General features: G+C 47.4%; 1 protein-coding gene across 3 annotated transcripts in view; it reads left to right on the top strand.

Annotated features, from left to right (window-relative positions):
* Nucleotides 1-8,914: 8,914 nt before the first annotated feature.
* The window catches only part of Kcc (solute carrier family 12 member kcc), a 407,686-nt gene continuing 390,731 nt past the window's right edge, over nucleotides 8,915-25,869 (top strand). The window contains exons 1-2 of one of the 3 annotated variants that reach the window (XM_077686853.1): nucleotides 8,915-8,932; nucleotides 21,640-21,931. In XM_077686853.1, coding sequence (XP_077542979.1) covers nucleotides 21,808-21,931 — 124 coding nt within the window. In that variant the 5' untranslated portion in view covers nucleotides 8,915-8,932; nucleotides 21,640-21,807. Of the gene's footprint in view, nucleotides 8,933-17,853; nucleotides 18,126-18,273; nucleotides 18,414-21,639; nucleotides 21,932-25,869 lie in introns of those variants that run through there. The other 2 variants (XM_077686851.1, XM_077686852.1) reach the window with 2 other exon arrangements.

Below are 25,869 nucleotides of genomic sequence, written 5' to 3'. Positions count from 1 at the left end.
GAAGCTGGGTAGGCAGAGAGGGGCTGCACAGCAGCATCTCCCTTTGCTCTTGTTCGGTAGTTGACGGATAGAGAGGAGGGTACTCAGGGCTTACGTTGCACACCCCGATTATGTGGCAGTGTTCCTACTTCTGGGCAAAATTTACACTCAGCGTCGTAGCGATTCGGGTGCATTAAGGGAAGACGCGTCGGGTGTAGGAAGAAGGCAGGTTTTATGAGCCGTAGGATAGTTTGTTGTTCTATGGAAAGGTCAGGGTAAGGCAAACGTAGGGTATGTCTCAGAAGGCGATAATGCTGGGTTATGTCCCTGGACGAGACAAGCGGGTGACTGTCCTCGTGCAGCTCCATAGCACGGGGGGTAAAAGTGCAGGCTTGGTGGGCGTATTCGTTGCCCTCCGTGGAAGCGTGAGCGGGTGTCCAGATGAGCTGAATGGAACCATTTGGGGAGTGGATTTTTAGCACACACAGTGCAGGTCGGAACAACAATCCCGACTGCTAATTCCGGTAGGCTTTGTGGGAATCGTTGACTACCTTACGAACCTCTGGTTGAGTGAGAGACAAGGCGATGGCTGCCTCTTCTGCTGCCGCCATGTCTTCGGTCTTGAGTGAGGCACAAGCAAGGAGGTTGATTCTGGAGGTAGCCACGATGATGGCGTACTGCTGCCCTCGACGTTGGGAGGCGTCTGTGTAGATAACTGCATGATCCCCAACAAGGGTGGTGTTGAGCGCTTAAGCCCGTGCTTGTAGGCGACCCTCGTCGTGTGAGGAGTACATATTTCAAAGCAAAGGAAGCATCTTTAGATCTTGCTGCCAAATGTCCAGGCGTACATCAAGCGGAGAGACATTCTGTGATTCCCAGCCTATAAGATGAAGGATACAGCAACCCGCCGCAGTTCTGCTCATTCGGAGCTTCTGGAAAGAAAAATGGCCCTCTATCAGCTCTTGCACCGTGTTGTAGAGCCCCATGCTAAGTAGACTCTCTGTGGACACACTCATGGGAAGACCAATGGCTTGCTCAACCGCCTTTCTAATCATTCTATAAAGCATCTTTATGTCCTCCTTGCCGACAAGAACACAGGGGGTTGACGTATGTGATTTTTGAGACGACAAAAGTTTGGACAAATCGAAAGGTATCGGATTCATTTAGGCCTTGCTTCTTGGTGTCAACTCGCCTTATCATGTGTATGATTTTGTTGATGCTGTGTTTGGGGCGCTGCAAGGATACGTCACTCTTTGTGTTGGCCTGAAGATGTAGGCCCAGGATCTTGATGCTGGGAGTATTTGAATGTGTTCCTTGGGGTGTCGTTTGGCGTTAGGGCGGACGACAAGGAGCTGAGATTTTTTACGTGAACAGTGGAAGCCACAGGCTTTAGCACATTGGCGTACTATAAGTGAGATGCCATGGGTGGGTGTGAGCTTCCTTTACCGCTATCGCGTGGTATTCAGCGAGAATGCAGGAGTTAAACCCGTTGATGTGCTTGGTGAGTGCACCACTTGTCTTCCACGTCTCCGCGTGGGCTCGTAGCTAAATCGGTAAGACAACGGGCTCTGTCTTGGTTACTCTATTCCCGGTTCGATTCCTGGCGGTTCCAGTGAATTCTTTTATTTGTTCGCAGGAGTTTTGTGTTGACACCAACGGTCGCGAAAGAACCCTTGGGGGGTAGAGGTAAAAAGCTTTGCTTTAAAAGAAAACGTGGAGAAGAGGCGTAGACGAGCCTGCGCAGAGCGAAGGAGGCGGGGTCGCGTTAAAGGTCTCTGTGATGCCTCGCTGTGCGATAGGGCGCAAAACAACACCATAAACTATCCAAAAAACACCACTTTAGCCTGTCTGATGTACACGTGGTAATGAGAGGAAGCAAGATTCATTGGCGTCAGTCGGCCCGAGGTGGGCCCACTTCGGGTCGACTGACGCCAATGTACCAAAATCCCGGGCCATCTCCACTAACGTGAAACCTGGGGAGGGGCGAAGAATGCAGTGTATAAGGGTATTCAACGATTGAGTTGAGTCCCTCTCTTGCCACACGGCGCGCGCTGATTGGGCGCCGGAGAAGCGCCGGTGGAAGGAGCAATCGCGCGCTTGTTGGGGCGGTGGCGCCATCTCTTGCGTTAAACCGCATTTAAGCAATTTAATGAAAGACAGACTGACCGTAAGTTGTTTTCGTGTCACACGCCGCAGCATGCAAAGTGTGCTAAGAAGTAGCGCGAGGCGTTGAAAAAAAAATCCCCCCACCTCCCCGAAGGGGATCGTGCGGAAATGCGAATGCATTGGGTGCACCGAATTCTTCTTTGTGGTATCGTTGCCGCGAGGGATTCGACTTCACCGACTTCCATCGCTATCAAGGCGCCAGTCTGCAAGCAGTCACGGAGAGAGGCGCGCGCTCCCTGCATTTATACACCATTTTCCTTGCTAGAGGTGGGCGCCGCCATTTGCTTTTTCTGACCAGACGCTAGCGCCGTCGATGAAGCGACCGCCGAAACCTCCGCGCTGGGCTGTTAAGTGCGCCGTTCTTGGCGTGCGTCTGCTCGGTATCCGTGCATTTCCGAGTGAACCGTAGTGGTTTGGCGGCATTAAGTTAGCGGTTGCAGTGCTTGTGTGTGGGCGTTCTGTTTTGTTTTCATCATCTGCGGACGGATTTTAGGCCCTAATTTGCTGCCAGAGCGGGAAATTCCGACCCCGGCTGTTGCGAGCAGCAGTAGCAGTGTGGTGGTGGTGCCGGTGGTGCTCCGCAGTTCCGCGATGCAAACGTACCGGTATGGCGCCGACTGACATAGAAATCGATATCAGGGAGTAAATACGTGTTTTCAATGCCACCGTGCTTGTTATGTTCACCGATTAGTCATGTTTACGGAAGCGCAGACGTCGAATGCGGAGAGCGCACAGCATATGTGGGTCACGGTGATCCGTGCTCGCGATTGACTTTCGACGAGGCGATTGCTACGCTGTTGCCATTGCAATGCAATATAATCTTTCTTAACTAGACTCATGACGGGTATACTGACAAAACAAAATTACCTGGGCGGAAAAATAACACGACCGCACAACCAGTCAAATTACTATTCGAAGGTTGAGCAAAAGGGTTGACGTTCGGGCGAGTTAATATTGGTTGATCATGATCGTGATCACGATTGACCTAACTCTGCGCAGCGCATGTGGCCTGTCGCTCGGAGCCCACCTTTGTGAAACCGCTGCTTGCACCACAAATGCTTTACGCGACCAGCAGTAACTGTTTTGTAATTGTAATACTTTAGATTCCGTGGCAACGCAAAAGGATTAGAAGCTTTTCCTTTGACCGCGTTGTGAACAGGTTGAGTTATTTTCCAAATGCAGCGTTCACGCGTATCTCGAGCTGCGTTTTCACATTTGGCTGCCTGCTTATCCTGCTATCGACCAGCAGTGTGCGATGGAGAAAGTTATTCTTTCATATCGTTTGGCAGTGTAATGAGTTGGCCTGAAAAAAAGTAAACAAAACGCCGTGATTTTAAAGGTTAGATTAGATGAAAAGGGGATTGTTTAATTCCAATCGGCTGTAATGACCAAACAATATATGGTATTTTAAATTGACTGCAAGGAACCAGAAGTTATTGTAATGTTGTATGGTATCGGCGCTCGTGAAAGATCCCCAAGTGGTCAAAATTAACCCGCAGCCCTCCACTACGGCGCGCCTCATCACCCATGAAGCGTCGGGGCGTTAAACACCATAATGAATGAATGAATCAATCGATCAATCAACCAACCAATCAATGCTGTATTGTAAAGGATAAAGTTGCTTCTAACATTTCTGGGGGTTCCGTTCCCTGACGCAGCTTTGCGTATGATAAATGGATTTTGCTCCGTCTGCTTGCCGTCCAAGTGCACCCAACAAACCCTGGAGTTGGTCGTTGGTACAAAGTCGTTACGATTTATGAACGGATTCCACCGATATCTCAACTCGGTGTGCGTTGGGAAGCGATGCCGCAAAAACACGCCGCAACCGCACTGCATTTTCTCCAGGCAGTGCCGTGCACATGCGTGCTGTCAGCGACTGTTTCTCGCTTTCTCTGGTTGTTCAATAACCCACCACCGCGCAGTGCTGACCAAGCGACGTTTGCGCTTTGAACGGCATCGCAGCATTGGCTAAAACAGTTGAAAGTTCCGCAAAAACTAAGCACACGGTGCGAAATACTCCTGAACTACGCAGCGGAGCACACTGCGCCGAGCGATGTTAGCAGCCCAGCGCGCTCAGGCAACGCTGGTCGGCCGCCGAGAGAACTGGTTTGAGAGTATTTTCCTTCTTTCCCGGCTGCTTATGGAAAATGGTGTATAGACCTTTCCTATGCGGGCTCCATGGGCGCCGCCATTATCTGAGGCGCGCGCGCGCAGCGACGTCTGGCGTCTGCTTGGTGGGATATTCCATCTTGGACTGTTTCAAGGTCTCCCCGAACGCGAGCGGAGAGGGGTACGCGGAGATGAGAGAGAGACCCGCGCCAGCCCGCGCGCGAGTTCTCTCTCCGCCCTGAGCTCCGCGATGCGAGCGCCCTCACACGCCGAGCGTGCTCCTCCTCTCCACTCACTCTCCGCTACTCCGCCCGAGCTCCGCGATGCGAGCGCCCTCACACGCCGAGCGCGCTCCTCCTCTCCCCTTGCCCTCCGCTACTCCGCACCTGCTCCGGTTGCTAGGCGCGCGCCACAGCTGTTGCTAGGCGCACGCCGCTCAACGACGCAAGACAACCCGCGGCTAAGAAATGCATTCGCATTTAAAACGGGTGTCCCGAGGCATTTTTTTAGTACGCATTACGTTGTAGTGCGAGGAGGTGAAAAACGAGTGTCCCGGTGTTTTAGTACCGTGGCTGCATGAGGCGACAGGAGACGCTGACAGCCCGAGCCCCTAAGGGGCTTAGTCCCTAAAATGAGGCGTGCTTCCGCCCCTGGGTCGAATCTTTGGTCCCATATTTTTTAAAATAAAGTTGAAAGCGCGAACAGAGAACGAGGAAGAAAGAAGCGACGAGGCAGGCGCAAGACTTGTAACTGGTTTTATGCGAGTGGTTCTTTGGAGATAAATATCAGCACAGGCGAAGGTTGGTGTTCAGTTGGCTCCAATTCACGCTATGAAGGTGGTTGGACTGCGAAGCTGTAAACGACACCCACAACGATTACCCATGCGGCGTCACTTGAATTCACGCACGTGGCTCTACACAGAGGGAAACCAGAGATTCTGCCAGCCGTTACTTGGTATTCGCGGTGGTGGCGTCCGAATGCAGCAGCATTCGCCACGGCCGGGCTAGAGCGGCGGACGCCGCCGCTCTATACTCGGTTACAACTCAAGAACGGCACCACCTCATGTAGTGTATCACTCCGCCAAAGCGCCGGACCCGTGACGTCAGTGCGCGCGCGTTTTGAAAGGGGTTTTCTATGAATGCGTGATATCGCCTGCCTTGTCTCACGCAGTTTGTTTGTCGTCACTGGAGTCGTTTATAAGCATATTAAGTCCAAAAAATCACGGGAACGGCTCACGCCATGTTCAAAATATTCCCAGTAACGCCCTACTTGCGCCGCGCGGAGAAACATCCGGCTACGGTGATAAGGCACAGCGGCAACTTCCGGTGCCGTTCTTAAGTTGTCACCGAGTATAGCCCCACCGTGAGTCGGCAGAAAGAAAACGGAGAGGAGCGTATTTCCAAGGGTGAGAAGGAGGGCGGCACGCGCGGCTAGTGCGTCATATCTCTAACAGTCTCCCCCTCACTCTTGTATCATGTGTCGCCTCCAAAAAGCGCCCTCCTCTTCCCCAGCCGCTGAATCAAAACCAGCTTGTCTTCCCGTCTCCGCGTGTGGGTGTAGCTTAGTCGATATGACGACAGGCTCTTGCTCCGCTTCTCTTGGGGCCTAGGTTCGATCCCTGGTGGTGCCAGTAGTTTTATTTAGCCTGGTTGGGAGTTTCTTCTGGCGCACGCCACGACGAAACCGTTGGCTGGTAGAGGTAGAAAGCTGTGGTTTAAAATGCACTGACGATTACTATACTCCCTAATGCGAAATTTGGGCGCAGCGCGAGCTGCAGTCTTCTCGGTCGTGTCCCATGTCTGCTGCGTCTCCGGAAGAGAGAGAGAGAGAGAAGAGAGAGAGAAACATTTATTTCTGAAAATTGGGTGAGGGTAAACAGGGTGTTAAAGAAGACGGGCAAGGGTGGCCATCCTAGTCTGGTAGGCCACGTGCCACGGCCGCTGACCTAGCCGGTTCGACCAGTGCAGCCTGGTCCTTGAGCTGGCCGCTGCTCAGCACGCACTCCCACTGCTTGTAGGTTGTTGGGTGGGTGGGTGGGGGGTGAAGGTATAGTAGGGCACTGCCACACAAAGTGGAGTGTTGTCAATGGGGAGTTGCAGTGTGTGCAGTTTAGGGAGTAGGTGGTCGGAGATATGCGGTGTAGATGTTGGTGGTTATAGAAAGTGTTGGTCTGCAGGCGCGATCGCATGATCAACGAACGCGCAGCGGCGCGCGCTGCTCTGCTGTTATCTCGCAACGAGTCGCTGCCGCCGGCGAGCGTGTTGTTGCAAATCGTGTTTTAACCTCCCGCGCAAATGACACATGGTTCGGATTAGCCACGCACGGGAGAGCAGCGACCATTTTGATGTAAATCGTGCTTGAACCTCCCGCGCGAATGTCACGGGGTTTCAATTAGCGGTGAACGGAACAGCGTCTGGGGAAAGTGTCAGGGCCTTGGCGGCGACGGATGGCGAAAGTGTGAGGGGCCGTCATCGCAGTCAGAGCGATGAGGCCGTAGCCCTGCGTGCGCCCTCCTCCTCACACTTTGCCGGTGCTCCTCTCCGTTTTCTTTCTTCCGTCGCTGCTGCGTTCGCTCACACGGTCACGCGGACATAAACGCCGACGCGGTGAAACTCAGGTAACTGCTGCCAGAGGGCTGCGCCCTAAAAGGATATCTCGTCCTATTGTCCCTACGCCAAGAGCAGAAAATTATCCAGGAGTTCTTTGTCCCACGCCTTTTTTTGTGTGTGAGGAGGGGACCATGACGCAGATTTGCGCGCACTGGCGGTCAATATTACTTCAGTTGAAAAACCACAGGTACTTTGCCCTTTTCCACCACCTTCTTGAGGTGGCCGAGGTAGTGCTATAAGAGGAGCACTTAGGCATTAACTGCTATATCATAGGGCTACTCGAGGTTAGAACAACGGATGAGGGCTGTTTAGAGTTGAATATCAGGCATATTCTGTACTATCGAAGAACATCCAGATAGGAGGCAGGTAGAGGTTGTAGTATTAAACCTTAGCGAAGGAGTCGCAGCGGTGTACAGTGTGGAGATAATAGAAGACTATGCACCAACCTAGCTACGATGATGTGGCTGTTGACTGGTTAATTCTACGAGGGTGTCGAATCAGCAATAGATAAGGAAAGGGAACAGCACGGTTCGCGATGGTGATGAGATACTAAGGTTATGTTCAGACTATCGACGCGAAAGCCATATCGTGATCTATGGACGTAAAAAAAACGGCATGTCACGCAGTTCGGTTGGCTGAGGCGTGAAATGACGTCATTCATTAAAGTTTTTACGACAGTTGCGGCAACAGTCTGAACCCGGCCTATGCAAAAGTAAATGACAAGCAAGCAGACGGAAGGGCAGCGGGAAACTTTGGAATGGTTAGTCGGAATAGCCGAGCTGATACACAAGTTGGATTTGAAGAGAGAAACAACCAGACGATTATGAACGCATTCTGCCGCAAATGAAGGAATATGAATTGTACTATCGTGATACATTGAAATACGAACAACGGAGCGCGTGGCTTTCAGTACATGCCGCGCATCCTGGCAACGGGCCGCGCATGCGCAGTAGGAACTGTTTACGAGAGTTCGTGACCAACCCTGGTAGACAGCTGCTGTCCTCTCGATTGGCGTGTCCACTCTATAAATACGCCTGTTTTATACTTACATTAGAGTCCACGAAACGGTTAGTATGAAGGAGGGTGCCCACTTAAGGAGAAGCATTTTAGCAGGTCGCCTAATACAAGGAAGCTCAATGGAACTTCAAATGTCCACTTAAAAACCCCTCCAAACTGGTTGAGGTTTACTGACTGTAGAGCTTTGTAGTGTTAGCTGCATGCCTAAGTCCAGTCAAAGGTCTCTTTTTAAACTAATCAATAACTAACTGCATTCCAAACTAGGCTGTAGACATCAATAATTGGGATAAAACCATGCATGGTATTGTTATTTTTCAACTGGGTCGTCAATGTGGGTATTGCACTGTCCAACCCGTCGCTCACTGTAAAAAAAAAGGGGTGGGGGGGCTACAAGTTTGTTTGGATGGCGTGCACGGAACCTTTTCGTATTAAACTCACTCAAACTGTAGTAACGGTCCTCACAAAGCCTATTCACTTAATGAGTCACTAGGAGATAAGTTTCGAAATTCGTAAATTACCGCCGGTCTCCACAGCACAGATGTCGCTTCGACGCATCAGTCCTCCCAACGATTTTTAATGTAATTGAAAATCGCTTAATTTCCTTCTATATGTTTTATTTTCGTGTCACCATAGTTAAATTCCTCCTTAGACCGAGTTGGGATCACCCCTTACTCACCGCAATAGCTCTTCGCCGCTGCGCCAATATCCTTCATGTTACAGTGCCACTCGCGAGGCATTCCTTATGGGGGTGTCGAAGCAGAACACGCTCAATATAACTTCAACTGGGTTGAATTAATCTGTATCCCTATACTACAGCGTGCCTCGTAGTCGATGTAGCAAATTGTAGTTGAATTTTTGTGGCTAAGCCTAATTTACAGATACATTTTTTTCCCCTCTTTTCTAAAATCGTGCTTGCTGAGTCTTTCGAGACTGTCGTTAACCGAACAGGCGCACTGGAATAACTCCGCATTGGCGTCATGTCTTTTTTCTCTCCCAGGTAAGCCATGGTGGACACTGCTGCTGGCACGTGTACGAGACCCCGCAGACACTGCGTGAGTTAACGGCGGCTCAAAAATGTCGAATAGCAGCGAACGTCAACATCTGGCTTATGCGGAGTCATCCTTTTTTACCTCGCAAGCCCCTTCACCTTCCCTTCGTACAAATCGCGATCACTTGAGGGTTATACCGATCTTCTGTAAGTTTTACGTAGTAGAGTCTCTGTCCTGGCGGGGCATATTTAATGCTTTCGCGCACATAACACAGGATGCTCAAGGCGATTGAAAAGCACCTAGAAGTCTGTAGTACATTGTGACTCGTCCCATGGTTCCGCAAGTCGCGCCAACCTGGCCCGCGAGCGTCGCGTGCTCCAGTCTTAGGTCGTGTTTTTATCTCCTTAATATTAGAGCCAAGTTAATCGTTACAAAGATGGTTCTAGCAAAAACCGTAATCGCAGTGCTGTGAGAATAATAAAGGGATAGAAAGGTAAAGCTCAGGTGATTAATTCTTATTGCAGGTGCACAAACAAACGCCGGAAACAAAAGAGAAATGAATGGAGTTACGCAGAGTTCGGCTCGCAACTCGAAGTATTGTTGGCCGACAATCTGGTCATTTTTCGGGAGGGGGGGGGGGGGGGGGTGAGGATCGGGAAGGTTGTCAGTTATGTAATAAGTGAGCACTTCCAAACATTGGCTTTTTTCCATCAGCACGACGCAACTGCTCAGCTCCATATGTTAGTGTAATTTATCAGGTTATTAATGAAGATGGATTAATTATATTCCGTTAGTCTTAGTTATTTTCTTTGTACATACTGCAGCCCTTCGTGGGCTATGCCAGGAGTGGGTCTATAAGCACAGAACGAGGGGATGAAGTGCGACACAAAACGCAGAAAACAAATTATAACCCCATCCCTCCGGAAACAGGTATGCACGCGAAGCTTGACCGTAGTGAAAACGAAAACGACTAAAATTTAAACGCAATGACCGCAAAACGAAAACGAAAACACTTCTGCCAAAATCAAAACAAAATGACCGAAATGAAAACGCAAAACCATATATCCATCAAAACGAAACCCTTTGCCTGAAAGCAAATGCTTGGTACACGTTATTGTGGATCATTCTTCTGCAATTATTCTGAAATTTTACGTTTCTCAGTGGCTGCCCGCTTTTTCGCGGAGTGACCCACGCGTGGCCTACCCATGCCACTTAGACGGTGAATTGCCCGACGAGAGCGAGCGACCGCAGCTGCAATGTGGCGTGATGCGAGCGACGACGCTGATTGGCTCACATTGTGCCGTGATATTGCGCGACACGTGTGCGCGCGTGCCCGTGCCAGCTGCGAACGGCGAGCGAGAGCTTCGTCCGAGGAGGCAAATCCCGGTTAGGGTTTCGATCTATAATTCAATCTGTAAGCTCCAATAGGGGTACAGTCAACACTTTATCGCTGAACAATCCCCCCAAGCGGCCATGTGCCAAACACTTCAAGGGCATCATCTCCAGCTTCATCGTCATCGTCGTCGTCGCCGTCGCCGCCGCCGCCGTTAGAGCAGGTGGATAAAGTTGGCTTTGCCGCAAGGCGTTTCGGCGTACACCACCATCGACGGCCCAAGTCAGCCAATATAAGCTTCGCTTGAATACAATTCAATACAATACAAAAAGGACATCCGTGTATGTGTTGTGCACAAGCAGACAAGGTAACCAATTTTATACAATTGAATACGTAAGCAGTTTGTGACGGAGCGCCATTTCAATATAAGCAAAAACATGTTTAAACACGAGTTTAAACACTGTTTGATTTACACCATATAGCCAGTTTTATTGTATAATTGTTCTAGAAAACAATCTAAATTTAAAGGCATTATTTCGCACATAAAGAGGGGCGAGGTTGAGTTCATGGTTTCTACGGGTTCTACTCGGCGTGGCTTACTGGATATAGCTGTTCTCACAAAGGCTGTTTGCTGAGGTTTCGATACCATGCAAGAACTTAAGTGGATCGGAAACGCGTTACGCGGGAAATAAAGTGAGGTTTAAGAGGGCAGAGCAAATGTACGTAAAATGTCATGATCAAAGCGGCGACACATTAAACGAATTGGTTTTTCGAAGTTGTTCAATTTTGTTAATTTCTTGCTTCTTGTACGGATACGAGTCGGTGTAAGCATATTCAAGCTGCACAACTTATTGATGTGTACATGGGTAATTGTGTTTCTTGTTGTACGGTCGTTATTGAGTGCGCCGTAGGTAGCCGAGTTCTTCGGCAGATTTAGTACCGACCAAATTTATATATTTAGACCATGAAATGTTAGCGATGATAGTAATGCGAAGACACGTGCAATCCGAAAGCATATTGAGTACTAAATTATTGAATGGGTACCGGAAGATTGAAGTTTGACTTCTTGTTGATATTATGATAGTTTAAGGAAAATAATATTAATCTAGCAGGCATCACACCAATAGCGAAATGCATAAGCCAATCATTTAGTTTATGGTAATCCTTAAGGAACGTAATGGTATTAAATAAAACACCGTCAGCATAAAGCCGTAAATTAGAAGTAATGATTTGCGGAAAGTCATTAATAAAAATCAAGAACAATAATGGGCCAAGCACGGGGCCTTGTGGACGGACGGATGTGCATTAACTAAAGGTGAATAAGCCTAACGAAAACTAACATACCGGAATCGATGGAACACTAAATTGGTAATTAGTTCGTCTGGACGGGAGTCATTTAGTATGCGCCGCAGCTTCTTTAGCAGCTTGCAATGACGAACAGAATCGAGGGGTTTCGGGACGTCGATGACTACTGCATCTTTTACCTGGTCGGAACTGTCGCGGGTGAATTCCGTTATTTGAATGAAAGTGCTAAAGCCTCTTCGGAAATCCTGCTGCTTCAGCAGTTTGCTTCAACATTTGCAAGAATTAGATATCAACAAAATAGATCAGTAATATGGCAAAAGTTGTTTATCACCGGGTTAATAAACAGGCCGTACTTTTGCCTATTTACAGCCGGAAAAAAGAAATACTGGTGGTTGAACATTTTTGAAATGTTATGATTAGGTAATTAGTTCCGTGAATTAATAACGAATTTGTAATGGTGGCGGCGTTCCCTAAATACTGTTATAAAAATGCATCAGGCTTGCGGCGTGAGCGCCGAGTGATTGAGTACGAACGGGGTGCAATATATTTTAGGCACTATTGGCGGTGAGGTTAGGGAGCCTATACGCCGCCGGCATGGAGGCTCCTTGCACAACGCCGCTAGCTTGAAGGGTTTCTTCTGTCACTTCCTCGAGTGACCCATGGGCTTATATCATCTGCACACATGCTGCATTGAAAACCGGGCACTCGATCCAGAGCGGATAACTTCCGGAAGTTTTTCTATTGGCGGTAACGGAGATGTTTCAGTGGCGCCCCCTGGCTCCTGACGTCAGCTTAAAGACTCGCGCCGCTGTCGTCTGCTACACTCCACTTGTGAGGAGCAGCGGTGCTTGTGCTAGAACGCTTTATTGCATTAAAAAGCGTATCTCGAGTAATTCAGTCATTTTCCACCAAGCAGCGGGAACGCGCATCGCACAGCATGAAATAAAACGGCTGTATTCTATTTCTTTGTTGTTGTTGAGATGTATCAGATAATTTTTTTTTCTGCGCCTAACGCATTAATTTTTCTGCTACGTAACAAAAGTCTTATAACGAGGTTCATGGATGTCTAGGAGGCGCACAAAGGTTGTGTGGATATTTTCTTCAGGCTGTATTGCTTATAGGGTGGATTCAAAGAAATACGAACAACAAAGCGCACAGCCTCCGATGTACATTGCACCGTATGGCTGTTAATTCGGTAAACTGCACAAATGCGCAGTTATTACTGATATTTTGAAAGTGTCGACTACTCTTAGAAAAAGTGTTTGCTCCAGAAGCGACGCCGATAATTTATTTGGAGGCGCCTTTTGTTCAGATGCTTAGCCTTACATTGTTTCTATTTTTTTAATCCCCTTTGTACATCCCCTTCTTCAAGAATTGATTTTCGGTATGGCTTCGTGCAAGAAGGTGCATATCGTTTGCGTGCATTGTTGATACATATGCAAATACGATAAAATTTGTGCTACGCCACCTCGAAACGGCACAAACAACGTTGCCCGGAGTACTCGAGGGCGGCTTTTGTGCCCCGAATTTACATCGTAACCATCGTTATCATAACGAACTGACTCTTAACCCGAAAGTTTATGACATGATTACGGTGTTGAGGGTTTGATATTGTCGCTAACGAACGCAAGATATAGTATACGTACAGGTTTCCAGTATAGCAAGAATCGAAACCGATGAATATGTCCAAAAAGCCCTTTATTGTTTTCCAACCCTTTCAGGCGTAAATAACAAATCCTGGCCTACACGAGATGGCGTACCATGAATTGAAGAACATTACTCTAGCTTTCTTCTTTTTGACTGAGGGCCCCGCCCATGTTCCAGCTCGATTTTACTCTTAAATAAAGTGTTCTCCTCCTCCTCCTCCTCCTCCTCCTCCTCCTCCTCCTCCTCCTCTTCTTCTTCTTCTTCTTCTTCTTGCGGGCAGTTTTACTATAACGCATGTCTGAATATTCGGAAGATATGGCTGTGGGGAATGTACCATTCGAGATCGCGGGTCGCGGTTCTCCACGATTCCCACAAGGTCTGAACAAACATACCATGTTTCTGTATTTTTACTCTACATGTGACTAGCATGCATGCATGCGTGTGTGCGTGTGTGTGTGTGTGCGTGCGTGCGTGCGTGTGTTCGCGTGTGCGATACGGCGGAAACATGTTATGGCGGCGCACCTTCAAAAATCATGGAAACCGACTGGCACCAGCTCCTCTCCGTACTGACTGTTTACACTCCGTACTCACTTTTTATAAGGACAGAAAAGCAGTAAAGAAAAATGGCTGTGTCATTCCTAAGTCTCTATGATTTGGTTTTGCACCTACAAATATCAGATGAGGTTGAAACCACGATTACTTCGTGGATTTAGCGGTTATGGCGCCGTGCCCTGTATGCGAGCACAACCTCCGTGCTTGAACCGACCATGTTATTGGCATTGCGCTCAATTGCTAACGCGGCCGCTTTTCTGATGGAGGCGAAAAGCAAAAATGCCCGTGTGTTCGAGGTTTCGCCGCACGTTAACGATCCCAAGTTGGTCAAAATTATTCCGGAGCCCTCCACTACGGCGTGCCTCATAACCTTCATAGTTTCGGCGCGTTAAATTCCATAATCAGTCAATCAATCAATTGCTAACGTTTTGCTCAATAAGCCTCCGTACTGGTTAGAAGACTGGTATAAAACCAGCACGCGCCTATACACACACTAGTATATTTGGAACTCAACCTACATTTTGTACGGCCCATAGTGCATGTCCGCATACTTTCATGTCATGACAACGTAAATTGACGTGATACAATAATTTCGAGCGTTCGGTAAGGCTGCAAAAACTGTTTTACTTATATCCTCACACAAGCTTACAGGGAATCTTAATGCCTTCTGTCAAGACAGCCCGGAAGGCCTGGAATTTGTTTTCGTCTTGTATTTTCTCTGTTGCCGGTTATTAGCAGCTGGCTGTTCCCTTTGTTCGAAAGATTGCTGAATACAGAAGCTGACGCCTAGCTTCCACTCTTCGCGCTCCGCGCAGGGTGACACCGGCCATGTTTGTTCCGCAACTGTATCCAAAACTACACTTTAAATCACGCCTTGAGCTAGTGTATGCGACTTTAAGTCTTTTATTATGATGAAAGGTTACGCACACGCAAAATGTGTTGCGGACAAGCATCAAAAGTCAACTGAGCGCATAGAAACAGCAGGGAGAGCGAGGCCGAGTGAAGCAGATGACAAATGCGATATTCCCTAAGCCGACGTCACGGATACGTAAAACCCCTCTATTTTTGGAGACGCGCTTCGCAGCGCCGCCCGTGGTCGCGCTCACCGCCAATAGTGCAGCGGAGAAGAGGACGCGTGATTTGCCGTGGCTGTGTACTTCGCACCATCGCCGCTTCCTCAATCAGCGGCGCACCAGTCACCACACTGTGGCCGCGTCTGTTCCTCTCGACGCCGAGGAACATGGCGCCGCCTACAATACCGGAAGAAACAACTTCAATTAATCTAGAAACAGTACCCGAAAAAAGTTCTCAGGCGGGACTAAACCGTTTCGCATTCCTACATGCAAGTAGCCTCAAATGTCTACCGAGTTTTGACGACACACAGTACGCCGGGCGTTGACTTGTGGATACATTTAACGAAAATACTTTTTTGCAATGTGCTGCCTCGAGTTCAATTATTAACTACGGATCCAAGTATAATAAGTTCTGCTCGAGACAATAAAAATTCAGTGTTTTTTTTTAATTTTCCGCTATGGACTCACAAATTATAATATGCTACATAAAACGATAACTCTGCTAGCGGTGACTATAATATAAGAACATAGCCAATCAAATTTACACCCGCCTCACTATGCCCACTTTGAGACTGTTTTACTTTCATTTAAAGCACTGGTATACGTCCTGACGCATTAAAGGTTACCAAAGTATCACTAATACGTAATGGAGGAAATCGAAACGGCGTAAATAATTACAGGCTCGGTTCTTGCTTTTTTTTTTTTTTTGCAAACGTAAAACAAGAAGTTATCGACTCACAGACCTTAGTTTTCTGTAAGCGAAATATTAGCAGCACAGACTCCAAAATCCTATATCTACTGAACTAGAGCTGTTAAAATTTAAAGGCAAAATAATTGACAATGTTGAGTGTAAATTGTATGCAACAGATATTTTTCGAGATTTCAAGAAAGCGTTTTATTCCGCTAAACATGCATAATTACTGCAATAGTTTGTAATGTGTGGAATTAGGAATTAGGGGAATATCTCTCCAACTGATAGAAACCTACTGATCAGACTTGTTGTCAGTACGCATTAGACCACACAAAATAAAACATAGGTCAGACAGAATGCGGTGTTTTCCAAGGCGACGTTATAGTCCAGATTTTATTTTCATTTCACGTGGTCCAGTAATTTTATTTTGATTTCACGTAAATCAGATTGTAATTGACAACTGAGATCATGCTATGTGCGGATGAAACAGATGTATTTTTTTTTTCATGGAAGGGACGTATATATACAGTCCTTGTCAAAACTCTCGAGGCTACACCAAAGGTTTTGGGACCACAAAAAATTCAAAGCAAGAGCTTAACTTTTAACTTTGCTCTTTTTTTTTTTGGATAGTAAGAAAGAAAGGTGTTTTCTCCAGCTTTATGTCAAAAAACGTTTCAGCCTCGCTAAATTGATAATCTTGTGCTGTGAAATTTTTGTGGCATATGCACTTTCCGCATGGCCAGAAAAAATTTGACAAGATTAGACTGTACTTGAAACTTCTACAGACTAACGTACGGTCGGAAATTTGTTTCCGTGTCGTAGAATGAATCAACCTGAGCTAGTCACTAAACAAACGGAATATGGTATCTTCCGACCAAAAATATCAGCTCATAAACAGGATTCCGAAAATATCAGCTGATGAACCGAACACCGAAATATTTGTTCTTCGCTTTCTTCAATGGCTCATAAGGAGGAAAGAAAAACGTTGATTTGCTTCTAAACATTCCCTTTTCAGGATGCGTGGAGTGCATATGTTTGCGTTGTGTTTTTGTTTAACTAAAGCCAAATAATGATAATACATATAAATATATATAGTAGCAATGAAAAATTTTCATGGAGCGCAGTTTTTATTTGGCGGGAAACCTTAAAGCATTCACGTGTGCTATAAGGCCACGACTGGAAATTGCACCCGCCTTCCGTCTGGCCAGAAGAAACAGCCGGATGTCTTTCGTAAATTTGTCTATATCTTATAGGGAAAGAGGGCCTGTCACATCTGTTGAAAACAGCCCCCCCCCCCCTCCCCCCCCCCCCCTTCCTTTCTCCCACGCATTCACTTTTTCAACGTCGAGCTAGGATTGGCGGGATTTCTTAGCAACATTTAAAACTTGAGATATAGATTACAATAAATCGTGGTCTTGAATTACAGTGAAGCGCCTACTTTTAGCGCTTACTTCTGAATGGTTTCCTAAAATATGCAAAAAAAAAAAGTGTGCACTCAAACACGATGCTATGCTCTCCTTCTCGAAGAAAATAGGTGGAGTCATTGGCCGGTCTGGGTAAGGAAGTGCAGTGAGGGCTTGAATCGTGCGGTGGCGTTGCATGTCTGAAGCATCGGCGTGTTTTCGGGCTGTTTATCTTTCGTAGATGTAAAACCATCATAACTGTCAGCGTCACTTTGACTTTGTCTACCTTGTTCTGAGTCGCGCAATGAAGGGAGTACTGCAGAAATAGTTAAAGTGACAGCGGGAAAATATAACCGTGTGTACTCACTTGCAGATCTTCATTAGCACTTTTTTGCAGCTGTCTGTACGGTCAGCCTTTCTGGCTGCACATACAGCTCAGTAAGGCATGCGGATAAACGGTGACAAGTTGAAGTTTACCAAGACAAGATGGACCGAAATGGATAACGAACAAGCAAATACAGCCGAATATCGGTGCTCTGTTCGCGAGAGAACGCGAATTGTGGCCGTCGCAGGCGTCCAAGTGTCCGGCGTTTCCCGCGTCGGATGACAACACGAGGTGCCGAGCCCGTGGCGCGGCCCCGCTGCCGCGAGCCAGACCGCCGAACGCGTTCGCACGTGCAGCTGCGCGTTCTCCAGCAGCTGCGCTCGCCCTCCCCTCTCCGCTTAGGCAACAGCGCTGCCCTTTCCTCTCCAGCTTTGCTGCCGCTTTTCCTCCTTTTTGACGATGCAGCTGTATCCCCTGGCTGCTGATTTGTTCGCCGGTGTTCTCGGCCGGCTATCCCCTCATCCTGCGCCTACGTGCTCTCTTTACGTATTTTCGCCCTCTCTCGTCGCATTCTGCAGCGATCCGCCATGTGATGCTTTTTCTGGCGTCTTGTTCTGTTTTTGTTTTCTCCAAACGCTGCGGAAATGCGCCTCGTTCTGCATTGCGCGCAGTCCTGGGAACGGTGAAACGCTAACCGCGCAGGCAAGGCGCGCGATTGCCTACGGCAGCGAGGGTTTCGCGCGCGGTCTCGTCCAGCTTGAATCGGCTGTCGGAAACGTGCCGCAGCCTGCCTGCGTTTCCCCTGCAGCTTTTTTCGCCGCCTTGCACAGCCGCGACGCCAGTGTCTGCGAGCGGTCGTAAATTTCCCCTCTTTCGCCAGCCAGTCCCGACTTGCGCTGCTCCACTTGGCACGGTGGGCCTGAACGAGTGAGTAGTAATCACGCTGTAGGAGTTCCCTTTATTGCCTGATCGCCCTCCAGAAGCTTTGTTTCCTGAACGTGTCCGAGGTTTGTGCGGCAGGGCGCGGCGTGGCGCCAGCGTGCGCCACTGGCTTCGAGCAACCCCGCCGTGTTGATCATGACGTCGGCGGGGTGCGCTGCTATAGAGAGCTTGGGGAGCGCACCGTTCAGTGTGTGTCTGCGTCGCTCTAGTTTTCTTCTGAGCGGACTGCTTTCGTAAGGTACAGAACGAGACTAAAGAGGGGAATCGTTCCAGGTGATTGATTGCTACATCAGTTTATTTATTTTTTCTGCTTGTGCCGCTTTTCTCTCAGATTTATTGAAGTATTTCCTACATTTGCTGTGCCATGACAACGCTGTGGAGTTGTTTTTTCCCTAGGTTGTCTATTACAATTTTTGTTATAAATGCGTCAGTGGCTAAGCTGCTGCGTAGTGCACCGATCATTTTAGTTTTAGCTGGCTGCTGCTTCTAATCTCCGTGGCCGTTTTCCTCATCTCGTGCGAGCAGAATTCCACATTTTACTTGAGGAATAGTCGTTCTTGCCTACGTAGCCAACCAACAAGTCTGTTCAAAGTTGGGGAAATTCACAAACAAGACACATTGCAAACTCAACTGGGTATTTCGGAATGTCATGTTCGTTTTGGTCAGGAAAATGAACAATTTGTAACGCTCATGGGATTGGTTAATTGCCAAGAGAAGCTGAAAAAAAAATGGAAATGTAATCGTAGTCATTGCTTTTAAAGCTTTCTGTTAAGCTTAGCCACAGATACTCTGAAATTCAACTTAAGTGACATTTCAGAGCTCGCAGCTGTGCGTAAAGATGTAAACATGCGCAGTGTGCAGGAGCCCTTAGTTTCATTCACTGATTCCGGCAACCATGGCTCTGATGTTGCGCCCGCCCTATGGTGAACTAGAATGTGGCTCGTATACACTTCCGGCAGCATTTTGCACATTTCCGATCTTGCAGAAGCGCTATTCTGCGGCGCGAGACGAGTGCTAAGGAATTTTCCACATGCCCTCCGTGCATTTGCTACCTACTCGTCCGCCGTATAATAGGAAACAGAGTCTTTAGGATGTACAAACGATTGCACCGCTTCGTTTATACCCAACGAAATCCTGATGGGCCCATTTTCATATATTTTGTACTTATTATTGACGTCGATATCAAACTGCTCCACAGAACTGTCAGGTTTTGTGAAAAGAACAGGTTAAATGCCAAGTAAAAGCATCGCTCCATTCATTTTCTTTTTCTATTCACGTGTACAATTATGACTGAACTGTGTTTAACTTGTCTGTGCGGGCCTAAACACTACCATAGCATTTTTCATTGTCAAAGAAACTGTGATGTAGGAGGCTGCGCCAGCACGTCAGAGCACGACTTCTTCTGTTGAGCTCCCAGAATGCTGCTTAGTATGCTTTTGCAGTTTTATTTTTATTTTTTATTTTTTTATTTTTTAGCGTGGTGATCACAGTATATGTTTCTGGAACATGTAACCTAAGATTGAGTCATCCGCAAGAACGGAATAGGCGCGCTCATGTTTTGTTGACACGACGCTGTTTGCATTGGTGTACAGACCGTTTAGAGCGCGGCGTCCTGGGCGCTGCCATATTGGCCGACATGACGTCATTCGGCCTTGCTGGCCTTGCAGAACGCGTTTCTCGTCGTTGCCTTTGCTGGTGCCCGTGCGCATCGGCGAGCGCCGGCGCGGCTCGATGGGCGAATTCGACAATTGTTTTACTATTGCTGTGAATGGGGGGGTTTGTTGTCCAACTAGGTAGGCTGCGCCAACGTTCACAGATTACTTCACCACTAAAAATCCCACATGAAGGTTGTTTGAGCACTGTTTTGATGGCGTTCGTCTCCGAATTTCCTGTTCACGCATTTCGTCCAATAAAGCTGTCCGAGGGCTTTAGTTTTTTTTTTTTTTTTTTTTTTTTTACGTACCATTTTGAGCTACAAAATAAAAGCCTGGGGGTGTAACAACGGGCAATAAAACACGATTCTGCTTGTATTGACACCATTATAAAGCTTGTTTTGAAAGCTTTCCTGTCTGGCCTAGGCTAAAATGGTTGGCTGTGGACGCACTATATTATGAATATGAAGGGCTGTAAAACAAAATAATCCTGCATGGGTGTGTTAGTTGTATATTACTCCTTTACTGCTTCTTCGTGTTTCGACGTGCCATGAAAAAGCTGCTACGCTCATCTTGTAAACGTCAGCTGACTTACAGCTGACGCGATCTGTCTTGCATACCTGTTCTGCATTATCAGGTTATGCCTGTTGGGTATGTGCTAACTGGCGGCTGTGGAAACACACACCTTGAAACTGCCAAATGGCGCATGCAGTGGACGAAAAAAATCGCATATGCGTGGCCATTAGCGCTAGGCGCGCTCGCGCGCAAATCGCGAAATAATACTTAGCGCGTACAGTGAAGCTTATAAACGGTCAAATCTGGTGATCAAGCTTTTTTAACACATACAAATATTTCCAGAGCTGGTACGTAAGGCTGCGAATGTGAGCATTTGTTTGTATTTTCATGTTAAGCATTACACAAATGGTTTGGTAGCACATGCGAATGACAATTTCTGGATACGTCCTTAGTTTTTTTTATTTTTATTTATGCAATTGTGCACTAATTTTTGTAAGATTTTCTGCAGCAAGGTTTCTTTATTCGTGACCAAATGGTTTGACTGCGATAACCACGTATGTCGCCTGTTGGAAGGATTTAATTACAGAGTTGGAAATGGCGAACCTCCATTTTGTGCAGCCTCAGCGGCACAAGGTGGAGGCTCTGCATCGGGCTATGCTGAAAATGTACCGTTTGAATGTTCTACTTCAACGACTTGCGGAGCGAAATGTATCGCTCAAGATTTCAAATACTGGTGTTCTCGAGAATGCCGTTCGCCAGGTACGTGATGCTCGCTCAGGGCGCAGGCTCAGCGTACGTTCAGAGCCACAGTTGTAATTGATATTGATAACGTTTTTTTCTCTGCTTTTCCACACTTCGTGTCATCTAACTGTCGTACAAAGCGCGACACATGGGGGAAAACCTGAAATGATGGGAGCGAATGACTGAATTGCGCTCAGTGGTGCCGCGCCGGAGACTTCACATGCCTCCGTACATTGGAGCGCTTCCGCGAACGTTCTGCTCCACTTCGCGACTTTCAACAAGAGCTCCGACGGCGTCCACAATATTGAATTTTAACTTTTCTCATTGCCTAACCTATTTTGCTTACGGCGCACTACGAGCGGACAATGGGAGTTTACGGCGAAACCAAAACTGGAAGAGGCCAGCAGTGGCGAGTGCGGCTCTCGCGCCATCTCGCTAAGGCCGGCCTAACTACTCGCTGTAAAAACGGTCTATACTTGGACTGGAAGAAGGGGAAAAATGATTTTTATCTTTTTTTCTTTTTTTTTTTTCTTAAGCGGGAGGAGAGGGGTGTTGCTGAAGTAGTCGTGTTTCTTTTCTTTCATCCGCAGCCAGGGCCAAAGGGGACAAGGGATGTTTATATCCTGCTAGAGCGCGAAGCTCGCCCAAGGGACAGCCCAAATCGGCCGGACGAGGGAAAGGCTGGCATGTTGGCGGCACTGCCGCGCTGCCCTTTTGAGATGCACGACAGCGAAGCCGCCTAGAGGCATTCTCCCCAAATGGCTGGTCGACCGGAAAACGTTTCTCGGGCCTTGGATAAGATTGAGGAGTATGCTGATGAGCCCATCGCATCCACGACGAGGCAACGGGTCCGATTCCAGGAGCTACAGCACCTTCTTCAAGGTCAGAAACATTCCCGCGATACGTCGAGCACTTACAGGGTCATACTTTGAGTCCATTCGTTCCAGGAATGGACTCAGGGTAGAGCCCTTAATACTATTACAGGCTGAATTCTGCCCCATCACTGTTACCGCCTTATAGTGTATATAGGTGCAATTTACGAGTACTTCGGAGGTTACCCGCCCGCCGCCAAAGGCCTGCAATGCAGTTGTGAGTCTGCATGGTTAGTGCTGCACACAGCGTCGGTGATTTTTGGACGCGTTGTAGCGGCCGTGCCTGTTAGGCGTCACCTTTCCTTGTTCCAACCCATCGGCTTGCGCATGTATTACAGAGGCGAACGAGCGCTGACTGCAGGACAACACTTTCCTTAATGCCGTACAATAGTGCACACGTTGACGATTCCAAGATAGGTTTTTTTTTTCTTTGTCATCACCCTCAGTTTGGAAATATTACTTCATGAAACACCTTTTATGAGATTTTCGTTCTCACTTCAGCTAATCGGAATTATTTCTTCTTGGTCATCTCAGTCGAATCCTGGATAGAAGCAGCGGTGTAAGCATTTTAAATACGATATGGTTCGATACTTGAACGATTTTCTGCCGAGGCGAACATTTAAGGGATGGAAACTGCTGCCCCCAGTTCCATTGTAGCTTGGTTAGGCTACACTTACACGTACTATGCGGGAAAATGTCTGTCTTCTGGTGTTCGGGATTGCGTCTGACCGCTATTTGAAGAGCGCCTCAAGTTTTCCGATCACGCAGAGGCAGAGCTGTATTACTGGATCAGCCACTTATTTAGTGAGCCTCTAGGCAGGCTCGTTATGCGTGCACAGCTTTTATACGCGTTTCTCAGTAACTAAAACGCCCTTCACGGGGTCGATAGACCAGGAAGGACATGCACTATTAGCGTGCCTTCGTATGGAGAAAGTGACACCTGAAACCGTAGCGATATATTGAAGGCTGATGAGGAGGACGGCTTTGTGAAATAACTGAGCCGTATTGGCATAGCTGGGACAACTGTCAACTCAAGCCGCTGCAGGCGCTAACCCTTTGCGACCCGGCGTGTACAATTGTACACGCGACTTTTAATTGTGAGCTACAATCGTCGTCATCTCCACTTGAACCGCTCAGCCAGTATTCGCATTTCCCGCATTCGCATTTCCCGCTATACGGCGGGAAATGCGAATGCCGGCTGAGCTGTTCAAGTGGGGTTCAAGAACACCTACTGAGCTGTTCAAGAACACCTACTTGACACGCCAAGTCCTCGGCACGTCAAAACGGTGTTCTTGGTTTTGTTTTTTCATCTAGTTAAAACGTTTATTAAATGAAAACTGGAGCTGTAACATTAATAAATAAGGGCTATAGATCACAATAATGTATATATTGTGGCAATGGTGTGGCAGTTCTATTGTAGCAATGGTTAGGAAACGGTGGTGACGTTTGCGATAGCGTGTTTATGATTAGGACACGACCTAATTTATTAACTACTTATGAGATCGAGTTGTTTATGGTTTTTAAGTGAAATATTGGTCATCAAAGGCATACACACGCAGTTTGAAATTTTTCTGACGGCTACATCCTAATGCGTATCGCTAAGGGCTAATAATTGTCTCGGTAAGGTGTGCAACTTATGCGTACACGTGTAAAGCTTCCCGTCCTTGAACTGCTGAGCCCGATTCTTATAACGTTGCAACTGGGAACGTCACTTGCAGCAAAGCACCTGTCGAGTTGAGAATTAGTCCATGTCAGAACACAAAAACGGACCGCCAGTGGATATGTGCTGAATCTCTATTTTCGCTCTAAACCTGCGCATGAAAGATGGCATGTGCCATACCCAACTTCTACATCGCTTTCAGGAGGCTATCACATGTTTATCTTATATCTGAGAAGGCTTTACTGTTTACAGTTGTACACTTAACCGAAGCTTGGAAACGTGAACTGAAACAAAAATGTTTCAGTTCACGTTTCAGGAAATGAAATACTAAAACAGTCTGATAAATGTAGCAATCTTCGCCAATTACCCATGCTCATAGAAATTGCGGTAAACATATCAGGCGTAGGATTAATGTTAACTGGGGTGCATTAGGAAAGTACTATCAACTAATGAACTGCTGGTTAGCGACGTCACTGAAAATAATGGTATGCAACCAATGCGTACTTCGGGCACTAACATATAAGCCAGAAATTTGAGGTTTTACTAAATACTCGTATAGAAAACTTAGGTCATCACGACGAGCCGTGGAAACAAGGACGAACAGCATTGGGGTTGAACGGGATATGGGCATGAGCGTCGTGGGTCGTGGGGAGGGGTTCGTGTGAATCATGACATGCTAGCTCAAATTAAAGGAAACGGAATTTGGCCGCGCATGTATTGTGGATAGCGGACAACAGGTGGACTATCCGATTACCAAACTGGTTGCCCAGAGGCGGCCCTAGAAGCAAGCTAACTCGATGGAGGAATGGGATAAGGAAATTTGGTGGAAAAGCGTGGATGCGGACAACGCAGAATATGAGAGCCTTACGTCTTGCAGTGGATCACGGTGATTTTAAGATATGCCAGAATTGCTCAGTGCGTTGAGAAACGGCCGCCAGGGGTGCCCCGAGAAAGTTTAGCTGGGTAGTTGCTTTTCCTGACAAAAAAAGAAAGAAAGAAGAAGCCATACAAACAAAAAGAACACACTTGGTGGCCACACGCTCGCCCTCGACCGTTTAATTACGCTAGTATAATCCATTAGCCAGGTTTTATAAGAACTAGTAGCTCTCTGGCGATACATCCTCACGCGAATTCAGGCGGTTTTTATTCACACGTGTAAAGCGTTCGGTACTTTTTGTCGCCCCCAACTTTTTTCTCCGAACGTTTTTCTCTTTTCGTCTTCTTTAGTGTTTGGTATGAAAGGAGGAAAGCATCCGCAGAACTTTAAAAATCACTGCGGAGGGTTTTGTTTTAAAAACGTAGTAAATTGCTCAGCATTTAGTTTTGTTCATTTTAAACCAGTTTTTTATGCATGCTTTTCACCGCCATCCCTGGACGAAATACTGCCGACTCTCTTTAACGATATTAAAAACATCAGTTGAGTTTTGTTTACGCTGGCCTTACGTAAGCATACGGACGTACTTATTTTGTGTGTATCTTTCGTATGTATAAGAGTTTTTTTGGGGGGGTACCATCCTCATAAAGTCTTATCATCTGTGCACTAAAGGCGATTGACACTTTTGTATTTTTTCCCTTGTTGTTTTGTCAGTTATGCAAGAAGGACCGCTTTAAAATAGTTAAGCGCTATAAAAACAGAGCGTGCTTATGTCGCTATCACACAATCCTTATTCCTCAAATTAAATGTCTTCAGCGCGGGGCCAATCATTTCAAGCGGCGATGGTCTGGAATTGTTCGCTGTCCTTACCATTCGGCCTTAGCTTATGGAGGCTGTGGGCAGTTGAGAAAGACGCAAGAACTTACTCCGGCAGGCGTCCGCACGCGGAACTCCTCTCTCACGGAGGCCGTTACGTGCAAAGAGCACGTTCGTCGAAACGCCCGCTTTGGCGTGAGCGAGAGCAGTTCTTGAGCGCTTCTTTTCAGAGTCACCGTTTGCTTGGAATCCCCGTTGGTTATGCCAATCTCTCCCCCGGCAAGCCGATGTATTTTTCTTATTATTTTTGCGTATTCAATTTCGAGACAAGCATCCTTTCTTTCGCATCGTCTGCAGTAGCAGAGGGCTTGGTCGCCGAAATGCCATTGCGTTAAGATGGATTACCCGGAATCTCGATGACCGTGCCAAACGAGGGCTCCTCTATGGCTCGTCTCAGCCCAATGGAGGGCACGCACGATGCAGCTCAGGTGTACGTGGGCACCGCACGCAATTTGTTGTGGCCCTCTTGCTATGTTTTCCGGTGTCATTAGGGAGACGAGCCCGTACGATTTATCCGGCCCCTTTAAGAAACGCACGT

Source organism: Haemaphysalis longicornis, unplaced genomic scaffold, assembly GCF_048455015.1.
Source record: "Haemaphysalis longicornis isolate Haplotype H1 unplaced genomic scaffold, Haemaphysalis longicornis Haplotype H1 scaffold_1, whole genome shotgun sequence".
Lineage (NCBI taxonomy): Eukaryota > Metazoa > Arthropoda > Arachnida > Ixodida > Ixodidae > Haemaphysalis > Haemaphysalis longicornis.
The sequence above is the reverse complement of the archived record's forward strand: the minus strand, read 5'-3'. Positions and strand labels throughout refer to the sequence as shown.